At 41.4% G+C, this 23943-nt stretch overlaps 1 protein-coding gene across 5 annotated transcripts in view; it reads left to right on the top strand.

The window, feature by feature from the left end:
• The window catches only part of ankrd12 (ankyrin repeat domain 12), a 172856-nt gene extending 157995 nt beyond the window's left edge, over nt 1-14861 (top strand). For all 5 annotated transcript variants that reach the window (XM_060823837.1, XM_060823840.1, XM_060823838.1 and 2 more), the window contains 4 exons: nt 4109-4207; nt 5152-5295; nt 5401-5496; nt 12064-14861. In XM_060823837.1, coding sequence (XP_060679820.1) covers nt 4109-4207; nt 5152-5295; nt 5401-5496; nt 12064-12249 — 525 coding nt within the window. In that variant the 3' untranslated portion in view covers nt 12250-14861. The remainder of the gene's footprint in view (nt 1-4108; nt 4208-5151; nt 5296-5400; nt 5497-12063) is intronic.
• Nucleotides 14862-23943: the final 9082 nt, after the last annotated feature.

The following is a 23943-nucleotide window of genomic DNA, read 5'->3' on the forward strand; positions in this document are numbered from 1 at the left end:
AGTGAAAAGCTTATGAGCTCTGCTCCAGCAAAACTCCATTTCCAGTTAAAACACCCCCTCAAGTATTCTTACTTCAAATTTCCCTTATTTAAAATGATCCCAAATAAACATTTTGGGATCTCTGTAAATCTTGCACTTTGTTTAGTCAATTCAGGATTGGTTCTGCTGTTTATATTCTACGGTGATCACAGGCTTTGCAAATTATCTTCTAGATCAGTCATTGATGCTTTGCAGCAACGGTGTAATTCTGAATAAAGAAGTTCATGAAAGTGCTTTTTAAAATGCAGATCTTTATTTTTGTTTCATCAGAATCTATTACCTCAAATAGAAAAACCTGCACAGATTTGTTTTAAACATGTTATAAATATATAAACAATAATTTGAAGTTACCAAAGGTTAATGTTCATAAAAAAAGTATGTATCAAGAGAACTGCTACAATATATTGAATTAGTTAATTCGACAAAATAGCATTTCAAGAGATTTGGTTGCCTACAGCAACACTTGTATTACCAAGGAGAATGCCCCCTCTGCTGGAAAGAGAGTATGCATACCAGTCTACCAGTTTTCCTGATTAATCCACTCTACCTCGTTATTCTAATGGCTACTTGGAATACTGGAGAAGAACTGCTCAGGTTTATGGCATAATGAGTTCGAGTGATTCAGTACCTTTGAATAATTAGGGTAGAACATTGAAAGAGCGGTGGAGAATAAAGATTTTTGACATAAACTCAATTTTTAATTCGCACGTTGCTAACAAAGCACTGGGGTTCATTTGTAGAGGAATAAAAGTTAATCAGCAAAATGTTTGTGAATTTTATATATTGTGGCTACTGAATGCAAGGCTTGGAGACACCAGATCGTATTAAATTCCATTGCTGGCTGTGGCGTAGTGTCAGAAACCAGCAGATGATGGTGGGTGAAACTACCGACAATCGTCATTTTAGAAAATCTGGCCTACGTGTGATTCTTTATTTGTTCAGTAGCACTATCAGTCGAGTATTAATAATCCAGAGGCCCAAGGTAATTCCCTGGGGCATTCACTCAAATATCGCCATGGAGTTGTGCCATCCTTACCTAGTCTGGCCTACATGTGGTGCCAGGCTCAAAGCAATGTGACTGACCTTTTAACTGTCCTCTGAAAGTCCATTTAGCAGTAAAGGCGAAATAATCAGTTGCTGAAGACCTGGAATAAAAAAAGTGTTGGAGAAACTGCAGTTCTGGCAGCATCTGTGGATACAAAAAATTAAAGTTTTGGATCCAATATGACTTTGTTTCCAAAGAAACAGCTTACCGTGTCTCTGCAGTTGCCACAGAATTCCACAGGCTTACCACTCTGAGTGAAGAAATGTTTCCTTATCTCAGTCCTAAATGGCTTACCTAGTATTCTTAGACCATGTCCCTTGGTTCTGCACTCCCTGGTCATCAGGAACATCTTTTCTGCATTTACCCTGTTAGAATGTTATAGGTTTCTATGAGATACTCCTCATTCTTCTAAACTTCAGAGGATTTTGTTGTAACTGATCCAGAGTTGTCTCCTATTTCAGTCCTGCACAAAGCCATAAGATCTATTAGGCAGAATTAGGCCTTTCAACCATTGATTCTACTCTTCCATACAATCATGTTTGATTGTTTCTCAACCCCATTCTCCTTCCTTCTCCCAAAAACTTTATTCCTCTTATTAATCCAGAATCTTATCAATCTCTGTCTTAAGTATACTCAATTTCTTGATGTCTACAGCCTTCTGCAGAAATGTGTTCCACAGATTTACCACTTCAGGCTGAAAAAATTCCTCCTCATCTCAATTCTAAAGGATTGTCCCGCCCACTCGAGTCTGTACCCTTGGGTCTTAGTCTCTCCTGTTAATGGGAACATCATCTCCATGTTCACTCTATCCGGGCCCTTCAGTATTCTGTAAGTTTCAATGAAATTTCCTCCCCCTCATCTATCTTAACTCAATTGAGGACAGATTTAGAGTCCTCAACTGCTCCTTTATATGAAAGCCCTTTATCCCTCTTTATTGGCCAGTCCAAACCTCCTCCAAATATAGCAGAAAGTGAGGACTGCAGATGCTGGAGATCTGAGTCGAGTGTGTGTTGCTGGAAAAGCAGCACGTCAGGCAGCACCCAAGGAGCAGAAGAATCGATGTTTCAGGCATAAGTCCCTCTCCTCCGAATATATCAAGGAGGTAGTCTCGACCCAATTCTTGTTTTATTTAAAGGGAAGTGTCAGGTGCTGTGTTCCATGTTAATTTGATTGGTTATACTCCTCTGTTTTAAGCAAAGCAGATTTTATTCTTCTATGTTTAAAACCTGCTCAACGGAAAGAAGAATTGGTGTAACTTTAACTCTATTAAGAAAACTTAACAGAATAATAGATTATTGAAGTATTACACTGCAACTGTTCTAATATAGTAAAATTCCCATAAACATACCCTCTGCAAAGTCAGTAATATAGATTGCTGCCAGAATTGCATGTAAGACAGAACCCAAGCTTTTAGCTGTAGCAGAAACAGAAACCATTTCCGCACTCAATTTCAAAACCCCCAACAGCCACTGAAAGCTAAATTAAAACCTAGTTCTGTGGGAGCCTTATTCCACACAGTCATGCTGCTTCAATTGTTCCAACTTTCAAAAAAAAATTCCCAAGACCTCAAAGCTATTTGTTGCCTTGGATGAGACAGCTCATCATCTTAAGCTCAAAAACTCTCCTCAAAAAAAAGGACAAAATATACCTCTTAAAACTATAGTAATGTCACACCCTGAAATCATTGGTGTAAACCTCCTGTGGATTCTCTTCAATGCCAGCACATCCATCATTCGATTCGGCGTCTAAAACTGCTCTTGTTATTCCAAACGCCATCCCAGACATCAGTCTAGTAAGACTTTGTTATACACTCTCCATAGTCAGGTCATTATCCAACGATGCAAGATCGAAACTGCACAGTACTCCAGGGATGGTCTCATCAAAGCCCTGTATAATTGCAGTAAGATATCCTTGCTCCTGAACTCAAGTTTTCTCGTTATGCAGACCAACATACCATTTGTTGTTTTCACCAGTTGGTGCTCCTGCATATTGACTGGTATACAAGGATACAGTGAGGTCTGCAGATGCTGGAGATCAGAGTTGTGTGTGTTGCCAGAAAAGCGCAGCAGGTCAGGCAGCATCCAAGGAGCAGGAAAATCGACGTTTCGGGCCGGAGCCCTGCAGTGTAGAAGGATATCTAGGTCTCCTCGTACCTTCCACTTTCCTGGTCTATCACCATTCTGATAACAATCAGTGTTCCTATTTTTGTGATTAAAGAGGATAACATCAGATTTATCTACATTATACTTCATCTGACATGCATTTGCCCACTTATTCAACTTGTCAAGCTCATGCTAAAAGATCTCTTCATCCTCCTCATCCTTCCAACCCAGTTTTGTTCTCAGAGAATCACAGAATCCCTACAGTGTTGAAACAGGCCCTTCGGCCCAACAAGTCCACACCGACCCTCCAAAGAGTAACCCACCCAGACCTATTTCCCTATCGTATTATCCTATATTTACCCCTGACTAATGCACCAAACCTACACATCCCTGAACACTTTGGGCAATTTAGCATGGCCAGTTCACCTAACCAGCACGTCTTCAGATCGTGGGAGGAAACTCTCACAGGTATGGGGAGAATATGTGGAGTTTGCACAGACAGTTGTCTAAAGCTGGAATTGAGCCTGGGCCCCTGGCGCTGAGAGGCAGCAGTGCTAACCACTGAGTCAACGTGCAGCCCCTTGCTGTTTTGTCTGTAGATTTGAAGATATTAGTATAACAAGGGAACATAAGATGGACCTCCTGGACAAAGAGTTTGGAAAGGGTACTTGGAGAAATATGGGGAAAATAGGAGAAATCTTAAGTTCAGAGCTAACTCGAGGGGAAACTATATAGAAGGTGCTCCTCTTTTATTCATGCCTAGGTTCTAGTATTTGAAGCAGATTAATCATCACCAAGTCAATCATTTATTTGAAGAAAAGTAGTAGAGCAGTGGCATTTTTTCATGGATTTTATCAAAGATTTCAAATTATAGCATTTTACATTAATATTGATTGCTCCTGTTATATCTTGTTTTTTTTAGATAACGCCTCCTCCATCTTTGTCTGAAGCACTGAAAGAACTCTTCAGGCAACATGAAGTTATACGAATGAAGCTTCGATTACAACATAGTATTGAACGGGTACATATTTCCATAAAACCTGCTTCAGTCTGTTGTTTGGGAGCCAGCTAAAAACCATATTAGAATGATGTCCTTAAATATTAAAGATTCTTCAAGAAACAGCAGCGTTTCTGTAAATTGCTGCAATGTTATACTGTATACTCTGTCAGTGCACTGAAGGTGTTCACATCTACTTATCAATAGAGTTAGGAATGAATAGGGCTGGATTTTTTTTTTTGCATTGCACCTTGGTCTGATTTTAAAGCTGTTTTGGTGCCGCACTGTGCATAGGAATCTGTGAAAGTATTATTTCAAAAAAAACTCCAACTGCAGGTGGGGTATCCTTCATCTGCACATCTAAAAACTGAAATGACCTAAAATCTGAAGGTCTTTTCGTGAATTGATCTAAACCAGCCTGTCGACAGAGTTCAGCTCCTTTGGGAGGGGGAGAAAAAAGTTTGCCTGGCCCAAACAGACCTAAAAGCATTTTTTTTTCCCCAAAGACCTGAACGCATTGTGTCTAGGGGTCTATTCAGGCTGTTTGAGGGGGAAAAACAAAACTTCACTTTTAGATCCATTGAGGCCAAGTGAGGGTATTTCCCGAAATGGCCCAAACAGATCTAGGTCCAGGTAAGTGTATCCCTTTATCTTGCATCCTTTGGAAATGCAGGGGAGCTTAGGAATATATTTTCTGATTTCCATGTTTAACTGAGCATGTGAATTCACCAGAAATTGCTGTCTGAGTTACACTTCAATATGATTGAGTTCTATTAGCTTATTACTACTTAAGATCCAGACTATGACTTTTACCAAATCTGTGAACAAATTCCCCTCTGATCAGATATTGGTTGAAGATATTTGCACTAACTGGTTGAATTATGGTACAGTAAATACATTCAAAAGCCTAGTGGTTAAAATATACACAACTACATTACTGAATGTGTATTATTTGTGCTTAATTTCAGGAAAAGCTTATTATGTCAAATGAGCAAGAGGTTCTGAGAGTCCATTACCGTGCAGCAAGGACACTAGCAAATCAAACTTTGCCTTTTAGTGCCTGTACTGTGCTCCTGGATGCAGAAGTTTACAATATGCCTCAGGATCCTCAGGTGAAGATGAATTGGGCTATTGGGTGGGAGATTTGAAGGAAGAATTTATTTTATTTATTACTGCTGAACAATTGAAAAAAATTATTATTGTAATTTTCACTTTAGGGTGATGAAAACAAAACATCGGTGAGGGATCGATTCAATGCACGTCAATTTATGTCATGGTTGCAGGATGTAGATGATAAGTTTGATAAATTAAAGGTATGTCTCTTTAAGCAATTATTTAAATAAGATGTATAAATACATTTCAATTAAAGTCCCTTATAGTTCATAGTAGTGTCCAGAAATGATACCGTAATAAAAGTTAAACTGAGATAGATGATCCTATGCAAAAAAAAATGTTAAGACCCAAAGTGGGGAGTTGAAGCAGGATCAGGCTAGTGCTGAGAGGCAAAAAAAAATTGGATTAAAGAGAGAACCCTGGAACTAATACACTCTCACTATATTGAAGCTATTATGTCGAACTAGTTTTTTTTAATAAAGTATTGCTATTCTTAATAATGTCCATAACGAGCAGAAAATACATTGTGTTGGGTAGTCAGCATGAGTTACAATACAGCTGACTCATTAATCAGTTGCCAACTCGGACACCACCTCCTACTGCCCCCTTGACCATGACCTCATCTCTCATCACCAAACCCTCGTCTCTCAGACCACCAAAACCTCATCGCCTCATGGGGATCTCCCATCCACAGCCCCCAACCTTATAGTCCAGGGACCCCACACTGCCTGGTTCTACCACTTACCCAGAATTCACCAACCTGATGGTCCCAGTTGACCCATCATCTCTGTCTCCTCCTGCCTCACCAAACTTATTTCCGCATATCTTGACACCATCTTGTCCCCCTTGGTCTAGGATCTCCCCACTTACGTTTGGGACCACTCATGGACCACCACCTCCATGACTTTCGGTTCCCTGGCCCCCAATTCCTCATCTTCACCATTGATATCCAGTCCCCGTACATGATGATCCAACATGACAAAGGCCCAGCAACTCTCCGTTTCTTCTCTCCTCTCCCGTCGATCCAACCAGTACCCTTCCACTGACACACTCATTGAATTGGCTGAATTGGTCCTCACTCTCAACAATTTCTTATTCGAATCCTCTCACTTTCTTCCGACCAAAGGGGTAGCCATAGGCACTCGCATGGGCCGCAGCTATGTCTACCTCTCTGTCGTGGAATAGTCCATCTTCCGCAGTATCACTGCACCATTTCCCCACCTTTTCCTCTGCTACATTGTATTGGTGCCATCTCATGCTCTTCACGAGGTTGAACAGTTCATCATGTTATGACACCTTCCACCCTGACCTCTCTCTGACATCTTCCTTCCCTTCTGCAGATTCACTACTGTCGGTGAAGAAATTACGCCTCCCTTCTATTTAAATATGTGACCCCATATTCTAAGATTCTTCCCACTGAACCTCGACTCTCCCAGGATGGAAACAACCTCTCTAAATCTACCCTGTCAAATCACTTAGTCCCTTTATTGTATCTTTCAATAAAGTTGCCCCTCATACTTTAAATTTCATTAAGTAAGACCCAACCTACTCAGCCTGTCCTCATAAGACAGTCCTTTCAAACCTGGTATCAACCTAGTGAACCTTCTGTAGACTGCCTCTAATGCCAGTGTATCTTTCCTTAGATGAGGGGCCCAAAACTGTTCACAATATTGCAGCTGTGGTCTGACTCCTGCTTTGGATACTTAAAACTCCATTCTATTTGAAATATAAATGCCAGTATTCCATTAGTCTTCCCTATTACCCACTTAATTTGGATACTAACTTTCTGTGATTCATGCACAAGGATTCCCAGATCACGGTGTTCTAGCTTTCTGCAGTCGTTTTCAATTTAAATAATATTCCACTCTTCAATTCTTCTTGCCAAAATGAATAACACACATTTTTCTACATGATATTCAATTTGCCAGGTTTTTGCCTAATTGTTTAACTTGTCTATATTCCTCTGTAGACTTTGTGTCATCTTCAGTGCTTGCTTTCCCATCTATTTTAATGTTGTCGACAAACATGACTATAGTACATTCATTTTCCTCATCTAAATCATTAATATAATATATAACTGTGGATCCAGCATAAATCCTGTGGCACTCTACTAGTTGCAGGTTTTATAAAAAAAACTTAAGTTGCCATAGTCCTAGTGGACCATCGGCTGCACCCTCATTAGAACCTGAGGGTCACCGTGCCTCACGTAACAGACAAGGCTGAGAAGGTGGGACCTTCATGTAATCTCAGCTGGTACAGAAAATCTGTTGCTGTTGGTGTCAATCTGCACCACAAACCAGCTGTCCCGGCTGAGATAACCAACTCTCCACTAGTTTCACGTAGCCATCCTGAAAATGTCCCCCTTATCCCAACTGTCTATCAGCCAATCCTTTATTCATTTTAATATACTACTACTAACACCATGGTGTTAATAATTAAGTAACCTAATATGTGGAATCTCATCAAATATCTCTGAAATTGCAAATTTATTACATCCACTGTTTCCCCTTTATCCTGTTTGTTAACCCCTCAAAGAATTCTAGTAAACGATCAAGCGTGAGTAGTTCTTCATGAAGCCATGCTGACTCTGCTTGACCATATTATGTGTTTCCAAATGCTCTGCTATTACATCCTTTATAATAAACTACCAATTCCCCTATGACCGACATTAAGCTAACTGGTTATCTAATTTTTCTCTTTTTATTATCGTGGTGTTACATTGGCACTTTCCCAATCCTCTGCAACTTCTTCAGAACCAAAGAGTTCTGAAAGATTACCACCAATGCATTCTCTATCTGGACTGGGGGCATTCTAGTGAAGTTTGCCGATGATACGAAGTTAGATGGACAGGCAGGTAGTACTGAGGAAGTGGGAAGGCTGCAGAAGGATCTAGACAGTTTGGGAGAGTGGTCCAGGAAATGGTTGATGGAATTCAATGTGAGCAAATGTGAGGTCTTGCACTTTGGAAAAAAGAAGAAAAGCATAGACTACTTTCTAAACGGTGAGAAAATTCGTAAAGCCAAAGTACAAAGGGATCTGGGAGTGCTAGTCGAGGATTCTCTAAAGGTAAACATGCAGGTTGAGTCAGTGATTAAGAAAGCGAATGCAATGTTGTCACTTATCTCAAGAGGGTTGGAATATAAAAGCACCGTTGTGCTACTGAGACAATTTAAAGCTCTGGTTAGGCCCCATTTGGAGTACTGTGTCCAGTTTTGGTCCCCACACCTCAAGAAGGACATACTGGCACTGGAACGTGTCCAGCGGAGATTCACACGGATGATCCCTGGAATGGTTGGTCTAACATACGAGGAATGGCTGAGGATCCTGGGATTGTATTCATTGGAGTTTAGAAGATTAAGGGGAGACTTAATAGAAACTTACAAGATAATACATGGCTTGTAAAGGTGGATGCTAGGAAATGTTTTCCATTAGGACCCGTGGACACAGCCTTAAAATTAGAGGGGGTCAATTCAGAACAGAAATGCGGAGACATTTCTTCAGCCAGAGAGTGGTGGGTCTGTGGAATTCATTACCGCAGAGTGCAGTGGAGGCCGGGACGCTAAATGTCTTCAAGGCAGAGATTGATAGACTCTTGATGTCTCAAGGAATTAAGGGCTACAGGGAGAATGCGGGTAAGTGGAGTTGAAATGCCCATCAGCCATGATTGAATGGCGGAGTGGACTCGATGGGCCGAATGGCCTTACTTCCACTCCTATGTCTTATGGTCTAATCTCTGCAGCTACTTTGTTTAATATCCAAGGATAAATACCCTCCCGTCAAGATGGTCTTTAGCCCCATTATTTTCCCTCCCACTTTGTCTCTCGTGATAGTTATTGCATTTGTTTCCTCTTCTTCTTTTGCTCTTTGATTATTTAGAAATTTGGAATGCTAAAATTATGTTCTACTGTGAAAACTGATGCAGAGTTTTTATTCAATTCATCTGCCATTTTTCTGGCTCCCCATTATTATTTCCCCAGCATCATTCGCTAAGATGTTTGTGTTAACTTTGGTCTGTTGCTTCCTTTTTATCTATTGAAAGAAGCTCTTGCTGTTTGTCTTGATATTGCTTGCAAGTTTACCTTCAGGGTTTACCTTCTCCCTGAATTTTTAATCATCTTTTGTTAGTTTTTAAAACTTGCCTTATCCTCAGGCTTACCACATTTTTTGTCGAATTGCACGTTTTTGTTATAATGTGACGCTATTCTTAACTTCTCTGATTAACTATATGATTGGCCCTTCTAGGATTCTGCTTCATCACTAGATATATCTTTGACCCTTAAATCATTTCTTAAAAGTCTGCCATTGTTCCTCAAACATTTTTGCTACAGTAAAACTTTATTTTTCTGAAAGTACATTGGCAGCATCTTGTGAGTATGTCCTGTGACTGATCTTCATGGTAAACCAAACGAAAAATAAAACTTATGGTCAATCAAAGTCAAGTCTGGGATGCATTTTTGTCATCAGCCTAGAGGTGTTATGACGCAGTTTTTTGAAGCAGATGACACTTGAACATAGGCTCTCTGGCTCAGAGGCAGGGATATTACCACAATAGCTCCTTGATTCTGGGATCTGATAAGTCCAGCATTACTGTTGGCTGGAATATACTTTGCCAAAGTTCTCAAAAGTCTGTGGTTAACATTTCATTCCCCTGTCACTCTCTTCCAAATGAGTAAGTGGAAAGGGAAATTCAATACGTGTAAATAATTTGAAGTTTTTGAGATTTTGGTGATATTTTACAATTAATACTAAAACTTTAAGCCAGCATTAGAAAGCTGAAGTGATTGAAGAAAGGTGTGGGAAACCTTTATCTGGAACAGAGTGGTGAAGTTAAATGAAGGTTTCTTTTGGATGTGAAGGACTAACAACTAGTTAGAGTAGTCAAACAAATGAATGATTGAGTATATTTAACAGCACTCAAAAATCTGCAGCCTGAAAACAGAGATGGGTTTTAGTGCCTACTGGAACAATTAACACATGTTTACATATTATTATGGATATCCCTCTAATTTGTTTTTATTATGGATATCCCTCTAAAAGCAAATTGCTGGAGAAACCCAACAGTCTGGTAGCATCTGTGGAGAAAAAGCAAAGTTAATGTTTTGGGGCCAGTGACCCTTCAGAACCTATTGTAGGTAGGAAAAGGTTGGTACATATACTGAAGATGGCAAGGTAGGGAACAAGTAAACAATAGGTGGAATGAAGCCCAGACAGAACAGCAGTTGGACAAAGTAATAGGAAAGGTCAGCCAGGAGGAATCATGGCTGCTAATTGGGACCATTAGTAGCTCACAATGGAATGGTTATGGTGGCAGCCCATGTGATGACAAGGCCTAGGGTGTGGAGGTTGGGGTAAGGACATGTAAGGAGGTGTTCAGGCCCTAAAATTATTGAACTCCATATTGAGTTCCAAAGGCTGAAGGGTCCTTAGGCAGATAATGAGATGCATACGTTCAAAGTTTGGGAGAAGATTTGTAGCTCGGGTGCTCGTTGTTGTGGTTCTGTTCGCCGAGCTGGGAATTTGTGTTGCAAACGTTTCGCCCCCTATCTAGGTGACATCCTCAGTGCTTGGGAGCCTCCTGTGAAGCGCTTCTGTGATGTTTCCTCCAGCATTTATAGTGATTTGTCAGTTTCAGCTGTCCGTTGCAGTAGTTGGTATATAGGGTCCAGGTCGATGTGCTTATTGATTGAATCTGTGGATAAGTGCCATGCCTCTAGGAATTACCTGGTTGTTCTCTGTTTGGCTTGCCCTATAATAGTAGTGATGTCCCAGTCGAATTCATGTTGCTTGTCATCTGCATGTGTGACTACTAAGGATAACTGGTCGTGTCATTTCGTGGCTAGTTGTTCATGGATGCGGATCGTTAGCTGTCTTTCTGTTTGCCCTATGTAGTGTTTTGTGCAAAAACGGATACCCGCGCAATTTCATCAACAGATGCCTAAGGGAAAGACAACGGAATGAGGACATGCCACAACCCAAAGGACTAGCTCCACTACCATACATCAAGAGCATTTCCGAACTGACAGCCATACTACTGCGACCACTAGGACTCATAACAGCACACAAACCAACGGCCACTCTCAGACAACAACTCACCAGAACGAAGGACCCGATACCCAGCATGAGCAAAACCAATGTAATGTACAAAATCCCATGCAAGGACTGCACAAAACACTACATAGGACAAACAGGAAGACCGCTAACGATCCACATCCATGAACACCAACTAGCCACGAAACGACATGACCAGCTATCCTTAGTAGCCACACACGCAGATGACAAGCAACATGAATTCGACTGGGACGACACTACTATTATGGGACAAGCCAAACAGAACAGCCAGGAAATTCCTAGAGGCATGACACTCATCCACAGATTCAATCAATAAGCACATCGACCTGGACCCAATATACCGACCACTGCAACGCACAGCTGGAACTGACCACCAGAAGCAGCAGATTCAAACTACTACAAATGCCGGAGGAAAGATCACAGAAGCGCTTCACAGAAGGCTTCCAAGCACTGAGGATGTCACCTAGACAGGGGACGAAATGTCTGCAACACAAATTCCCAGCTCTCCTGTCACATTTTGGTAGCATTGACAAGTTTATTGAAGTACACTCAATACTGAGTTTTCTAAGCACAATTAATTTTCCATTGGACTGCATACTGCCAACTGAACTTTAACAGTTAGCGTCAGGTTCCTCTGGAAGTGTAAATGATACCTTTTTATTTTACCTTGCAATTAACACTTTATTATTTTATTACAGACATGTCTTCTTATGAGACAGCAGCATGAAGCTGCAGCAATGAATGCAGTGCAAAGACTAGAATGGCAGCTTAAACTACAAGAGCTTGATCCTTCTTCACACAAATCTTTGAGCATCTTTGAGATTCCTGAGTTTTACATCCCTCTTGTTGATGTCAATGACGACTTTGACTTGACACCAATCTGATTGTGCATGTGTTTTGGAGGTTTTAAGTAAGTGCATAAAATGACTTAGATACAGTCACTGCTGAATGATACAGGACAGTTACAGATAGGCATGTGTATTTTCTGCCAGAGCACTTTTACGATAAGTGAGGAATTGAGGATATGGGTACTTGCGGCACAAAAGTGCAGTTCTTTCCTGCATATTGATGTGAGATTCAGCACTAACGCACTGTGACTTCCCTTCACTGTTTACCAGAAACCACTACTACATTTCAGTAGTATACATAGCTGATAAATAGGTTATCATTCACTCTTAATATCTGCCTACTCTTTAAAGTTTACAAGTTGGGGGCATTTGTTGCATATGCTATGTTATGTTCATACCAGCAGCGCTGGCAGCTGCAAGGTTTTAGGGGCACAGTGATACTCTATCCCCAAGAAGGAATTGATGGTATAGTAGAACCTCACATTAGCACTCATGGGTAGAGTGCTGCCTCATTTATAATATTACACAATGGCTCAAAACTACCATAGGCTTTTCAGAAATATACAGATGTTTTTGGATAACATTCTAACAAGAAATCAAATTTGCCTAATTTCAAAGAAATCATACTTTACAGTATCTTTAAATTCAAACAAAAACCAAGATGCACTTGCAGCTTTTGTAAATGTTTCAAAAAATTAATGGTATTTAAAACTTTCTCTGTTTACATGCTTGCACTTTGTTAAAATTATTCACCTTATTGTTTTGAGCACTTCAGATTCTTTTCTCGACAACTTTTTTGAAAAGAAATATTTTCTCAAACTAGGGAGTGTCTAATTGTTTGTCTTTGTGGGCCATATAGGTGCATGTGAAGGAACTTTAGGGGAGGTAACTCAGTTTCAATTCATGTTTCAGTTAATTTTCTTAGATCTCAAGGCGCTGATGGTAACAGATCAAATGTTTGAATGTATAAGCGAGCCAGACTGTTGAGTCCTTTTCAACTTCCAGAGTTTCAAACTTCAGACAGCACACCCATCAAAAAACACAAATGAGACAATGTTTCTGGGGTTCAGGAGTTACATGTAGCTCATTAAGGACAATAGGTTTAATGCACCTTTCCTGAGCTACATGCTCTGCTTTTGATGATTATTCACTGATCTCACCAATTCTCTTTGCAGCTATGGTTGCAGAACTTTGATTTTAAAATAAATCATTCTCCCAACACTATTCATTATTTTTTTTTCTGCTGCTGCCACTTTGTTCACTATCACTATTTTGTTGAACATTTTCCTAACAACTAGATTGGGTCCATTAAATGCAAGGTACAAGTTCACGTTCTGATCTTGTGCCAGCTTTTCTCTCCACCTTCAGTCAGAAGGCTTTGAGAGTTACCATGCTGTGTTGGCTAAACTTGAAAAGTCAGTGGCTGGAGGTGGAAAGGGCTGAGTGTAGTTTGCTATACTGCTGAAACAACCCTCATTCTGGGTTCATGACAATCTTGATGTCTTCTAAGACCTATCATTCTCAGAAATTGAAACGGCTTTAAGATAAAAACTGGAAGTTCTTTAAAGCTGCCTTTACATCTGTTTAACATTGAACTACAGCCACCAGTTCTTAATGTGTAAGTTTTGTACAGCCAGAATCAGCACCAAGATAATTACAATATTTGATCCGGTTGCAGCTAGGAAGACTTGGTATTAAAAATGTTCTCTATCATTGCTCTTAATGAATCTGATAATGCCACCGCACAAGACCTACATACAAGGAGCTAGTGGCATTGATGGCAAACTAAAGCAATATAGAAGCAGCTTAGTAGACTTGCTTACGTTTTCCTCCTCCCTCGTCTTGTGATTCTTATACTGTTCCTCTTTATAGTCAATTGCCTGGCTCCCAAGTACATACAGGAACTCTTTCCCAATGGACAGTTGTACCCTAAGAAAAAACATCTTGGGGCTTTTATTGCTTTACTGCCATGAAGAGGCAAGCACTGTACTCTGAAGAAGACTTAGTTTAATTTTAAAATGAACAGACAAATTAGCAACAAAAGAATAGTCCCATCTTTTTCATTTCACAGTTATCTGTTCTGATCTTAAATATTGTATAGATTCTTTTGTTTTGGGGCAGGGGGGAATTCTGCACAGATGTATTATTTTGTCTTTTTTTAAAAATAAGTTATTTTATACATATCATCGCGCAGTTGTAAATAACATTGTATTTAACAATATTGTTTAAAATATGTACAAAGAAAATTATATAGTTATTTTGATTGTATAGCTCATTAATTGTCTAATGTTTCAATGGACCAAAGTTGCAATTGATAGTTGGTTTTATATTGATTGTAGTGTGCTGTGGTTTGACCTTGTTTGTTAGGCATGTGTTTGGGTTTGCTTTTTTTACATTGCAGCAATTGTTTGAACTTACAGTTACAATGCAATGCATGCATTACCAGATTATCTTCAGTGTCATGTTCTTCTCCACCTCTTTCCCTGCACCCTGAAGAAAAATCTGCAGCAGAACCTATTTTTTCAGCACAAATGCTTTTTCAATTATAGTTCTAAAAGTGTAAATTGTTTATTTTAATATTTACCTGTTGATTATTATGTAAATATATGTAAATATATTGTTAAATAAATTTTAATGGTCATGTTAATTAAATGGAGTTGTATCTACAGTTGTGCAATTGGAATGAGAATTGTTTCATTGTCTGTTTTTGAATTTGTTTTAGCCAGAAGAAAACCTTTTTAACTGCATTTAAATCTGGGGGAATCATCAAAAAAATGGCTTAACTGGCCAAAAAAGTGTTTTCTTGCATAAACTTTGTGCTGTTATTCATAATCTCTTATCTAATAAATATAAAAATTTTGTATAGAAATAACAAATGGCAACAGACTATTCAACTAGTGGGTGCATCTTCCTCTGGCAGGAGCCTTATAATCCCAAGCACTTCTTCAGGTCTTATTTCCCTTTTCTCCCTTTCTAGCATTTCCAGCCATTTAATCATCCTCTGGTTTCCATTTAAGAACTGGATGGTTCCAGTAGTTTTTGTTTTTATTTCCAAGCATCCGTAGTATCTTAAATTAAACACCTACAGATATCAATTATCAAAAAAAATTGAGATGTCATTGATCTGTCATGATCTCATTGCGTGGTGAAACAGGTTTGAGAAGCTTAAATAGCTTGCTTCTCTTCCTAACAGCAGTGTTCATTAATCCCCATATGAACTAAATGCTTACTTTATCTTCTAATTAACAAAATTTTTGTTCAGACACTTGTACAAGAATGACATGTTAGCTCTAATTGATCTAGACTTGTTTCAAAAATCTATTACTGTACCTGTTGAAGGAATACATATTTTAGCAGCAACATCAAACATTCAAAATTTATACAAGTTATTTCTTTTGGCTTGAAAACAAGTTTATCATGAGCACCATCATGGAAGATTCATTTATGTATAAAGATGTGGGAACACAAATGAAGTTAAGGTTTAAATCCTGTAATATGGCAGGTTCATGATTTAATTCTTTGAACTTCAGATGGATTCCAGTCCAGCTTGCAAGGATGTCTACGTTTAAATAAAAACATTACCCAAGTAACGTATGTCAGAATGACAATTTGCATTTAATTAAACTGAATAACCAATCTGTAGCTTTATACAACTGGTCATGGCTTTAAGAACGTGTAGTAGAACATCACAGGTTGGTTTATCTATCCCCATCCACCCCAAATTACACAATCACAAGATGATATGGAAGAATGCACTTAATGTAAAACAAAGTTTTCTGGCAACTCCCGTACTATCCTTTTAAAAGATATATACTACTAATCATTCATTGAGAAAAAGCTGATATGAGGCTGTTATCAGGAAGACTAATGAACATTTATTTATAATCTGACAAATATCCATGAAAAAAACTAATTCAACCCCACTGATGCACCATTTCCAAACTTTTGTTTTCCTTTCCAAAGTCCTTGAACATGATATTCCAAATTTCTTAGAAACCTAATTAGAAGAATTCATATATAGTTCTGTGGTAAACATATTAAAAGGATTCCTATCTGACTGCATGGAAAAAAAGCTCCCTCGATCTGTGTGTAGCCTTTGTATTGACTGTTGACCAGAAACCAAACTGGCCTAGCCATATAAGTAGTGACAATAAGAGCAGGTTAGAAGCTAAGAACAAAAACATCCCCTCCTGTCTGTCGTCTATAAGTCAGGTGCGCAAGAGAATATTCTGCACTTGCCTGGTTGAGTGTAGATCCAACAAAATGAAGTTGATACCATCCAGGTCAATGCAGCCAATTTGATTGGCACTACATCCACAAACATTTATTCATTTCCACCACTGACACTAGCAATTTGCATCATTTACAACATGCACAGCAAACCCACAACTACTACCATCTGGAAGGATAAGGGCAGCAGATACACACGAATACCATCACCTGCAAGTTTCCCTCCAACCCACTTGCCATCCAGATTTGGAAATGTATCATTGTACCTTCAGTGCCAGTGTGTTAAAATCCTGGAACTCCCTTACAATAACATTCCCTAATATTTTTAGATTTAGATTATTTACAGTGTAGAAACAGTCCACACTGACCCTCCAAACAGTAACCTACCCATACCCATTCCCTACACCTAATGCTATTTAGATGCAATTTAGCATAGCCAATTCACTTAACCTGCACATTTTTGAACTGTGGGAGGAAACCGGAGCACCCGGAGAAAACCCACAAACACACTGGGAGAATGTGCAAAGTCCACACAGACAGTTGTCCGAGGTGAAAATTAAACCCGGGTCTCTGGCGCTGTGAGGCAGCAGTGCTAACCACTGTGCCATCAGCAGTTGGCCCGCCCCTCCTCACAACCCTCAGATTGGTATAACTTAGAATAAAATCTCTGGAATGCCACATTAATCTTTTGGAGTCTCATGTTAGGTTCCCAGACCTTTCCTAATCACCGTGATGGTTTGTGGGGCACTCATTTTCCTGGTGAAATGTGCTAAGCATTTGCCTGACCTGTCACCATGCTCATATAATCTTTGCTTTGCAAAGGTAAGCTCCTTCTTGCTGTCGGCGTGAGCATGCAATTCAATGCAGACGGCAGCACCATAATCCTCTAGCTTGACCAACAAGGGCCTGTCATTGTGAGCCGCCTTGGCTGCCTTCAACCGTGCTTTGAGGAGACATTGCTGCTCATCCTTCTGCTTCCCTACCTTCAGGGTAGGGAATAACTAACCCTAGGCTTAGGGTTAACTAACCCTATAACTAACCCAAAGCATAGGCTTTGGCAGTTTCCTCAGGCTCGGCCCATCCTTCCTTAAGTTAATGTCTAGTAACACCCAAAATTCCCTAGAGAAGTACTCCACAAATCTATTATCCTTGAGGATAAAGAGATCCATTCGCTAGTGCCTCGAACACACTGTGACGTCCTTAATCTTAACCAACAGCTACACTGGAGCATGATCAGAGATGGTAACATTCCCAAATGTACAAGATGCCATCAAGTCCAGGGTTGCCACAGGGGTCAGAAAAAAATCAATCCTGGTGTGACATCTGTGTGGATTGCAAAAAAATGTAAAATCCCTGCCTGTAGGGTAGAGATGCCTGCAGCCGTCCACCAACCCTAAGTCCACACACCGATTCTATAATTGTTTAGTTTGTACAGAGGGTATCGGGGGGCCTTTGGGCAATCTGTCTACCGTGGGATCCACAAGATAATTAAAATCTCCCTCTATAATGATATGCCAGGGCTTCAAACTGATCAATTTAGAGAATGTATCAACCAGAAATTTGAGGGGATGGGTTGGAGGGCAATAAGCATTTAAAACACCATATTCTTCTCTGTTTATCAAACCTTTAAGAATTACAAACCTCCCAAATGTGTCTTAATCACACTCCAGTAACTTAAATGGGAGATTCCTCCTAAACAATTTAGCCACTCCCCTATATCTGGCATTAAAAGATGAAAAGTAAACCTGATTCTGATCAAAGCCATTCTGCTGTAGTTTCAAATGCTCCCTATCATCCAAGTGTGTCTCCTGTAACAAAGCAATATCCACTCTCTCCTTTTTAAGACTCGAAAGTACCTTCTTCCTCTTAATTGATGAGTGACTCCCCTTGATGTTCCAGGTACACCATTTAATAAAGTCATTTGCCATAACCATCTGCGGTAATATTTAAATTCCAGAGAGGAGGAACTCCAATCACAAATCACCGAGCCTTAATGTCGCAAGATTCATCGAACATAAAAACTACATAAACTAAGTTAAAAATCACACAACACCAGGTTATAGTCCAACAGGTTTAATTGGAAGCATACTAGCTTTTGGAGCGTCGCTCCTTCATCAGGTGGTAATGGAGGGCTCAATCCAAACACACAGAATTTATAGCAAAAATTTATAGTGTGATGTAACTGAAATTATATATTGAAAAATTGATTGTCTGTTAAGCCTTTCATCTGTTAGAATACTGTGATAGTTTCACTTCTTTCATGTGTAAATCACGAAACCTTTTTTTTAAAAAGGTGCATTCTCGGGTTAGCTGTTAACAATGGTGATAGCTAGACAATATGTTGAAGGTGTTAGCTCCCTGTGTTCTCTGTCTATGACCTGATGTTTAGATTGATTCTAATCTAAAAAGTGAGATAACGGAGTTCTACATGAATGCATGCAGTTTTTGAGCAAAGTACAATGTAACCTTACAAGTACAAATTCACCCCACAAAATATATGCGTGCATGTGAGTCTTTGTGTCTGTCTGTCTGTGTTGGGGGTTGTGAGTGTGAGAAAGTGAGAAATCTAGTGTGCTTCCAATTAAACCTGTTGGACTATAACCTGGTGTTGTGTCGGATTTTTAACTTTGTACACCCCAGTCCAACACCAGCATCTCCAAATCATACATAAACTAAACCCACTACAGTTAACAAATCTACAAAGCTATCAAAGATTATATACAACAAAAGCCAAAACAACATATAAAGCGTCAACGACACCGAATAGGGGAACTCACCCCCTGCCCAAAGGGGGCAACTACCTGTCCCAAAACCCAATTTCCCATCCCACTGCCAAGACTGCAGCCCAGGCATTTAAATACCTGAACCGGGTATCAACTGACAGTAAGTACGCATCCAGCCAGCCCAACCATTTTCCCCCCTCCTTGCTAGAGCCACACCCCAAACACAAGCAGACAAGAAAGAAAATACATCATGGAATAGCAACGTGAATAAAGAGATTTTGAAAAAAAAAGGGTAAATACCCCATCCATCCTTTGGTATAATTTAACTTAGAAGTTGAAAGTACGTATCCCAACCGCCTCTGTACATAGTTTAGTCCAGATTGTTACTAATTTAAAAAAAGGAAAAGAAAGCTCCAACCTGACTTCTTCTGTTTTTTAAAGAAAAAACAAATGCATACTCAAACAACACTACAATTTGTACATGCTCAATTGTCCAGATTAAGTTAATTTGTCCACAATTTGTCTTGCCTTCTCCAATGTGTCAAAGAGATGTACGGATCTACCTAAAGTGATCCGAAGCATCGTCAGATACCTTAGAGAGTACTGGATCCCAAGTTCCCTCAGACTTCTCTTGACACTGTCGTAAGATTTTCTTTTCTGGATCACTGCCACTGAGAAGTCCTGGAAGAACATGATCTTATAGCACTTGTAAACTAGGGCCTTCGGATCATTCCCCTGGATTCTGGAAGCTTCTATGATTCTCTCCTTATGTCTATATGATGAAACTGCACCAAGATAGGACGAGGACGTTGACCTGGACCTGACCTTTGTGCTGTGACCCGGTGAGCCCTCTCGATCTTCACGCCTCTCATCCCAGCCTCCAAGTTAAGGAATTTCGGCAACCACTCCTCAATAAATTCTGCTGGCTACTCACCTTCCTTACCCTGTGGCAGACCGACGATCCAAATATTTTTTCTCCTGCCTCTATTCTCGAGATCATCAACTTGGTCAAGCAAATTATGGACCTGCATCACCAGGGTGTGGATCCTATCCTTGGAGGAACTAGTATCAGCTTCCACCACTGTGACTCTGTGTTTTACCTCATCCATCCTTTTTTCCAAGTCTCCCAGCTGTTTCATGCTTCTGCAGCATGTTAGAGATTAGGGCCAGTCTCTCCTCTATCTGCTTACCCAACATCTCGTGAGATTTTGCGAGCTCCTTCATCAGGGCATGGTAAGTAATCGAGTCCGAGGCTCCTGCAGGTTGGGCCATAGGCCCGGCCACATATGCTCCTCCTCCCTTCTTTGACATTCCTGGATGGCGAAAACCCAGGTAAGTTGACTTCCCTGGGACTCCACGACCTTTCCAGAGTCCCAGGATATCGCGATGGTTCAGGTTGGGCAGGTTAAAAGTTCCTGATGAAGGGCTCTGGCCCGAAACATCAATTCTCCTGCTCCTCGGATGCTGCCTGACCTGCAGTGCTTTTCCAGCAACACACTCTCAACTCTGATCTCCAGCATCTGCTGACCTCATGTCTCCCAGATTAAACGTTTGTCCCGCTTGTGCTGCGGTGTGGAGCTCTGCAACGCGATTCTCCTAGATCACCACCATCTTGGATCCCCCCAGAAAAAAATTATTTTTAAATTGTGATCCATAGATCCAGTCTTTTCCCAAAAAGGAAAGCATCCCTTCAGCCTCCATTGTGTCAGGCGTCCACTGTCAAGTCCCACAGGATTTTACTTAATAAGATTACCTCTTGTTCTTCAAAACACTAATGAATACAGGCCTAACCTGCCTTTGCTTTCCAACCTGGATGATGGTTTCAGAAAAACCTGCAACTCCTTTCCCAACAACATCGTTGATGTACCTACACCCCAATTAAAGCAACACTTTAAGAAAGCAGCTCACCACCACCTTTTCACGGACAGCTAGGGATGGGCAATAACTGCAGGTCTTAGAAAACATGAAGGTGGATAAATCTCCAGCATCAGATCAAGTATATCCCAGGATGGTGTGGGAAGTTAGGTAGGAATTTGTGAAGCCCATAGCAGAAATATTTGTATCATCTATAACCACAGGTGAGGTGCTGGAGGGTGGCTAATATGCCTTTACTTAAGAAAGATTATAAGGAGAATCCTGGGAATTATAGACCTGTGAGTCTGACATGGGTGGTGGGTAAGCTGTTGGAGAGGATTCTGAAAGATCGGTTTTATATGCATTTGGAGAGGCAAGAAATGATTAGGGATAGTCAGCATGGTTTTGTGCAAGGAAAATTGTGTCTTACAAATGTGGTTGAATTTTTTTGAGGAAGCAATGAAAAAGGTTAATGAGGGCAGAGAGGTAGACATTATTTACTTGGACTTCAGTAAAGCCGTTGATAAAGTTCCACATGGTAGACTAATTAGTAAAGTTAGATCTCAACAGGATGAGCTTGGCAATCAGATGCAAAATTGGCTTTACAGTAGAAGATAGAGAGTGGTGGTGGAGTGTTGTTTTCCAGACTGGAGTCCTGTGACCAGCAGTTTTCCACAGGGATCGGTACTAGGTCCACTTTTATTTGTCATTTATATATAAAATGATTTGGATGAGACTATCGGTGGCATGGTTAGTAAGTTTGCAGATGACCCAAATTTCTGGTATAGTGGACAGTGACAGCGGTTATCTAAGATTACAAAGAGATCTTGATCAATTGGGTCAAAGGGCTGAGGAGTGCCAGGTGGAGTTTAATTTGGATAAATACAAGGTATTGCATGTTGGTAAAACAAAAAAAAACGGCAGAATATATGCAATTAATGGTAGGGCCTTTGGTGGTGTTGTCGAACAGAGGGACCTAGGAGTTCAAATATATAATTCTTTGAAATTTGCATCACAGATAGACATGGTAGTTAAGAAGGCATTTAACATGCTTGTCTTCATTGCTCAGTCCTTTGGGTATAGGAGTTGGGACTTCACATTGAGTGACATTATGCAGGATGTTGGGTGAGGCCTCTTCTGCAGTACTGTGTGCAGTTCTTGTCATCCTGTTGTAGAAAGTATATTATTAAACTAGAGAGGTTTCAGAAAAGGTTTACCAGGATATTCCTGGGAATTGAGGATTTGTGTTATAAAAATTAAGCTGGGACTTTCCTACTGGAGCACAGGAGGTTGAGGAGTGACCTTTTAGATATTTATAACATCATGAGGGGCATAGATAAGATGAATAACAAAACTGGGAAGTTCAAAACGTGGGGCGTATTTTCAAGGTGAGAGGACAGAGAATGGTTAGTGGGTCAGATGAACGGCCAGAGGAAGTGGTGGATGCAATTACAACATTTAAAAGACTTTTGGATATGTACCTGAATAGGAAAGATTTGGAGGTAGTTGAGAGTGTGCTGCTGGAAAAGCACAGCAGGTGAGGCAGCATCCGAGGAGCAGAAAATCGACATTTCAGGCTAGAGTTCTTCATCAGGCAAGATTTGGAGGTATCCAGGCCAAACCACAGGTAGGATCTGTTTCGTTTGGGAACGTGGTCAGCATGGACTAGTTGGACCGAATTGTCTATTTCCATGCTGTGTGACTCAATGACTCTATCATAGGCATGATGAAAAACGTACTGGGGAGAGGAGGAGGGGTGCAGGATGAGGGGGAGAGGAGCAGAGGGGTGCAGGATGAGGGAGAGAGGAGCAGAGGGGTGCAGGATTAGGGAGAGAGGAGCAGAGGGGTGCAGGATGAGGGAGAGAGGAGCAGAGGGGTGCAGGATGAGGGGGAGAGGAGCGGAGGGGTGCACGATGAGGGGGAGGGAGCAGAGGGGTGCAGGATGAGGGGGAGAGGAGCAGAGGGGTGCAGGATGAGGGGAGAGGAGTGGAGGGGTGCAGGATGAGGGGGGTTGAGGGGTGCAGGATGAGGGGGAGCAGAGGGGTGCAGAATGAGGGGGAGAGGAGCAGAGGGGTGCAGGATGAGGGGGAGAGGAGGGGTGCACGATGAGGGGGAGAGGAGCAGAGGGTGCAGGATGAGGGAGAGAGGAGCGGAGGGGTGCACGATGAGGGGGAGAGGAGCAGAGGGTGCAGAATGAGGGGGATTGGAGCAAAGGGGTGCAGGATGAGGGGGAGAGGAGCAGAAGGTGCAGGATGAGGGGGAGAGAAACACAGGGGTGCACAATGAGGGGAAGAGGAGGGGTGCACGATGAGGGGGAGAGGAGCAGAGGGGTGCAGGATGAGGGGGAGAGGAGTGGAGGGGTGCAGGATGAGGGAGAGTGGAGGGGTGCAGGATGAGGGGGAGCAGAGGGGTGCAGGATGAGGGGGAGCAGAGGGGTGCAGAATGAGGGGGAGAGGAGCAGAGGGTGCAGGATGAGGGGATTGGAGCAGAGGGGTGCAGGATGAGGGGATTGGAGCAGAGGGTGCAGGATGAGGGGGAGAGGAGCAGAGGGGTGCAGGATGAGGGGGAGAGGAGGGGTGCATGATAAGGGGGAGCAGAGGGTGCAGAATGAGGGGGATTGGAGCAGAGGGGTGCAGGATGAGGGGGAGAGGAGGGGTGCATGATGAGGGGGAGAGGAGCAGAGGGTGCAGGATGAGGGGATTGGAGCAAAGGGTGCAGAATGAGGGGGAGAGGAGGGGTGCAGGATGAGGGGGAGAGGAGCAGGATGAGGGCGGTCGTGGATGGGGAAGGGGTTGGGCGATAAGAGGGGGTTGTGTAGGGGGGGAAGAGGGGAGACGGCAGGGAACGAGGGATGGGGACGCAGTGTGAGGGAGGGGAGAGTGAGAGTGGGTGGAGAGAGAGGGAGGGGAGGGGAGAGTGAGGG

This window comes from Hemiscyllium ocellatum, chromosome 4 (genome assembly GCF_020745735.1).
Source record: "Hemiscyllium ocellatum isolate sHemOce1 chromosome 4, sHemOce1.pat.X.cur, whole genome shotgun sequence".
Taxonomy (NCBI): Eukaryota; Metazoa; Chordata; class Chondrichthyes; order Orectolobiformes; family Hemiscylliidae; genus Hemiscyllium; species Hemiscyllium ocellatum.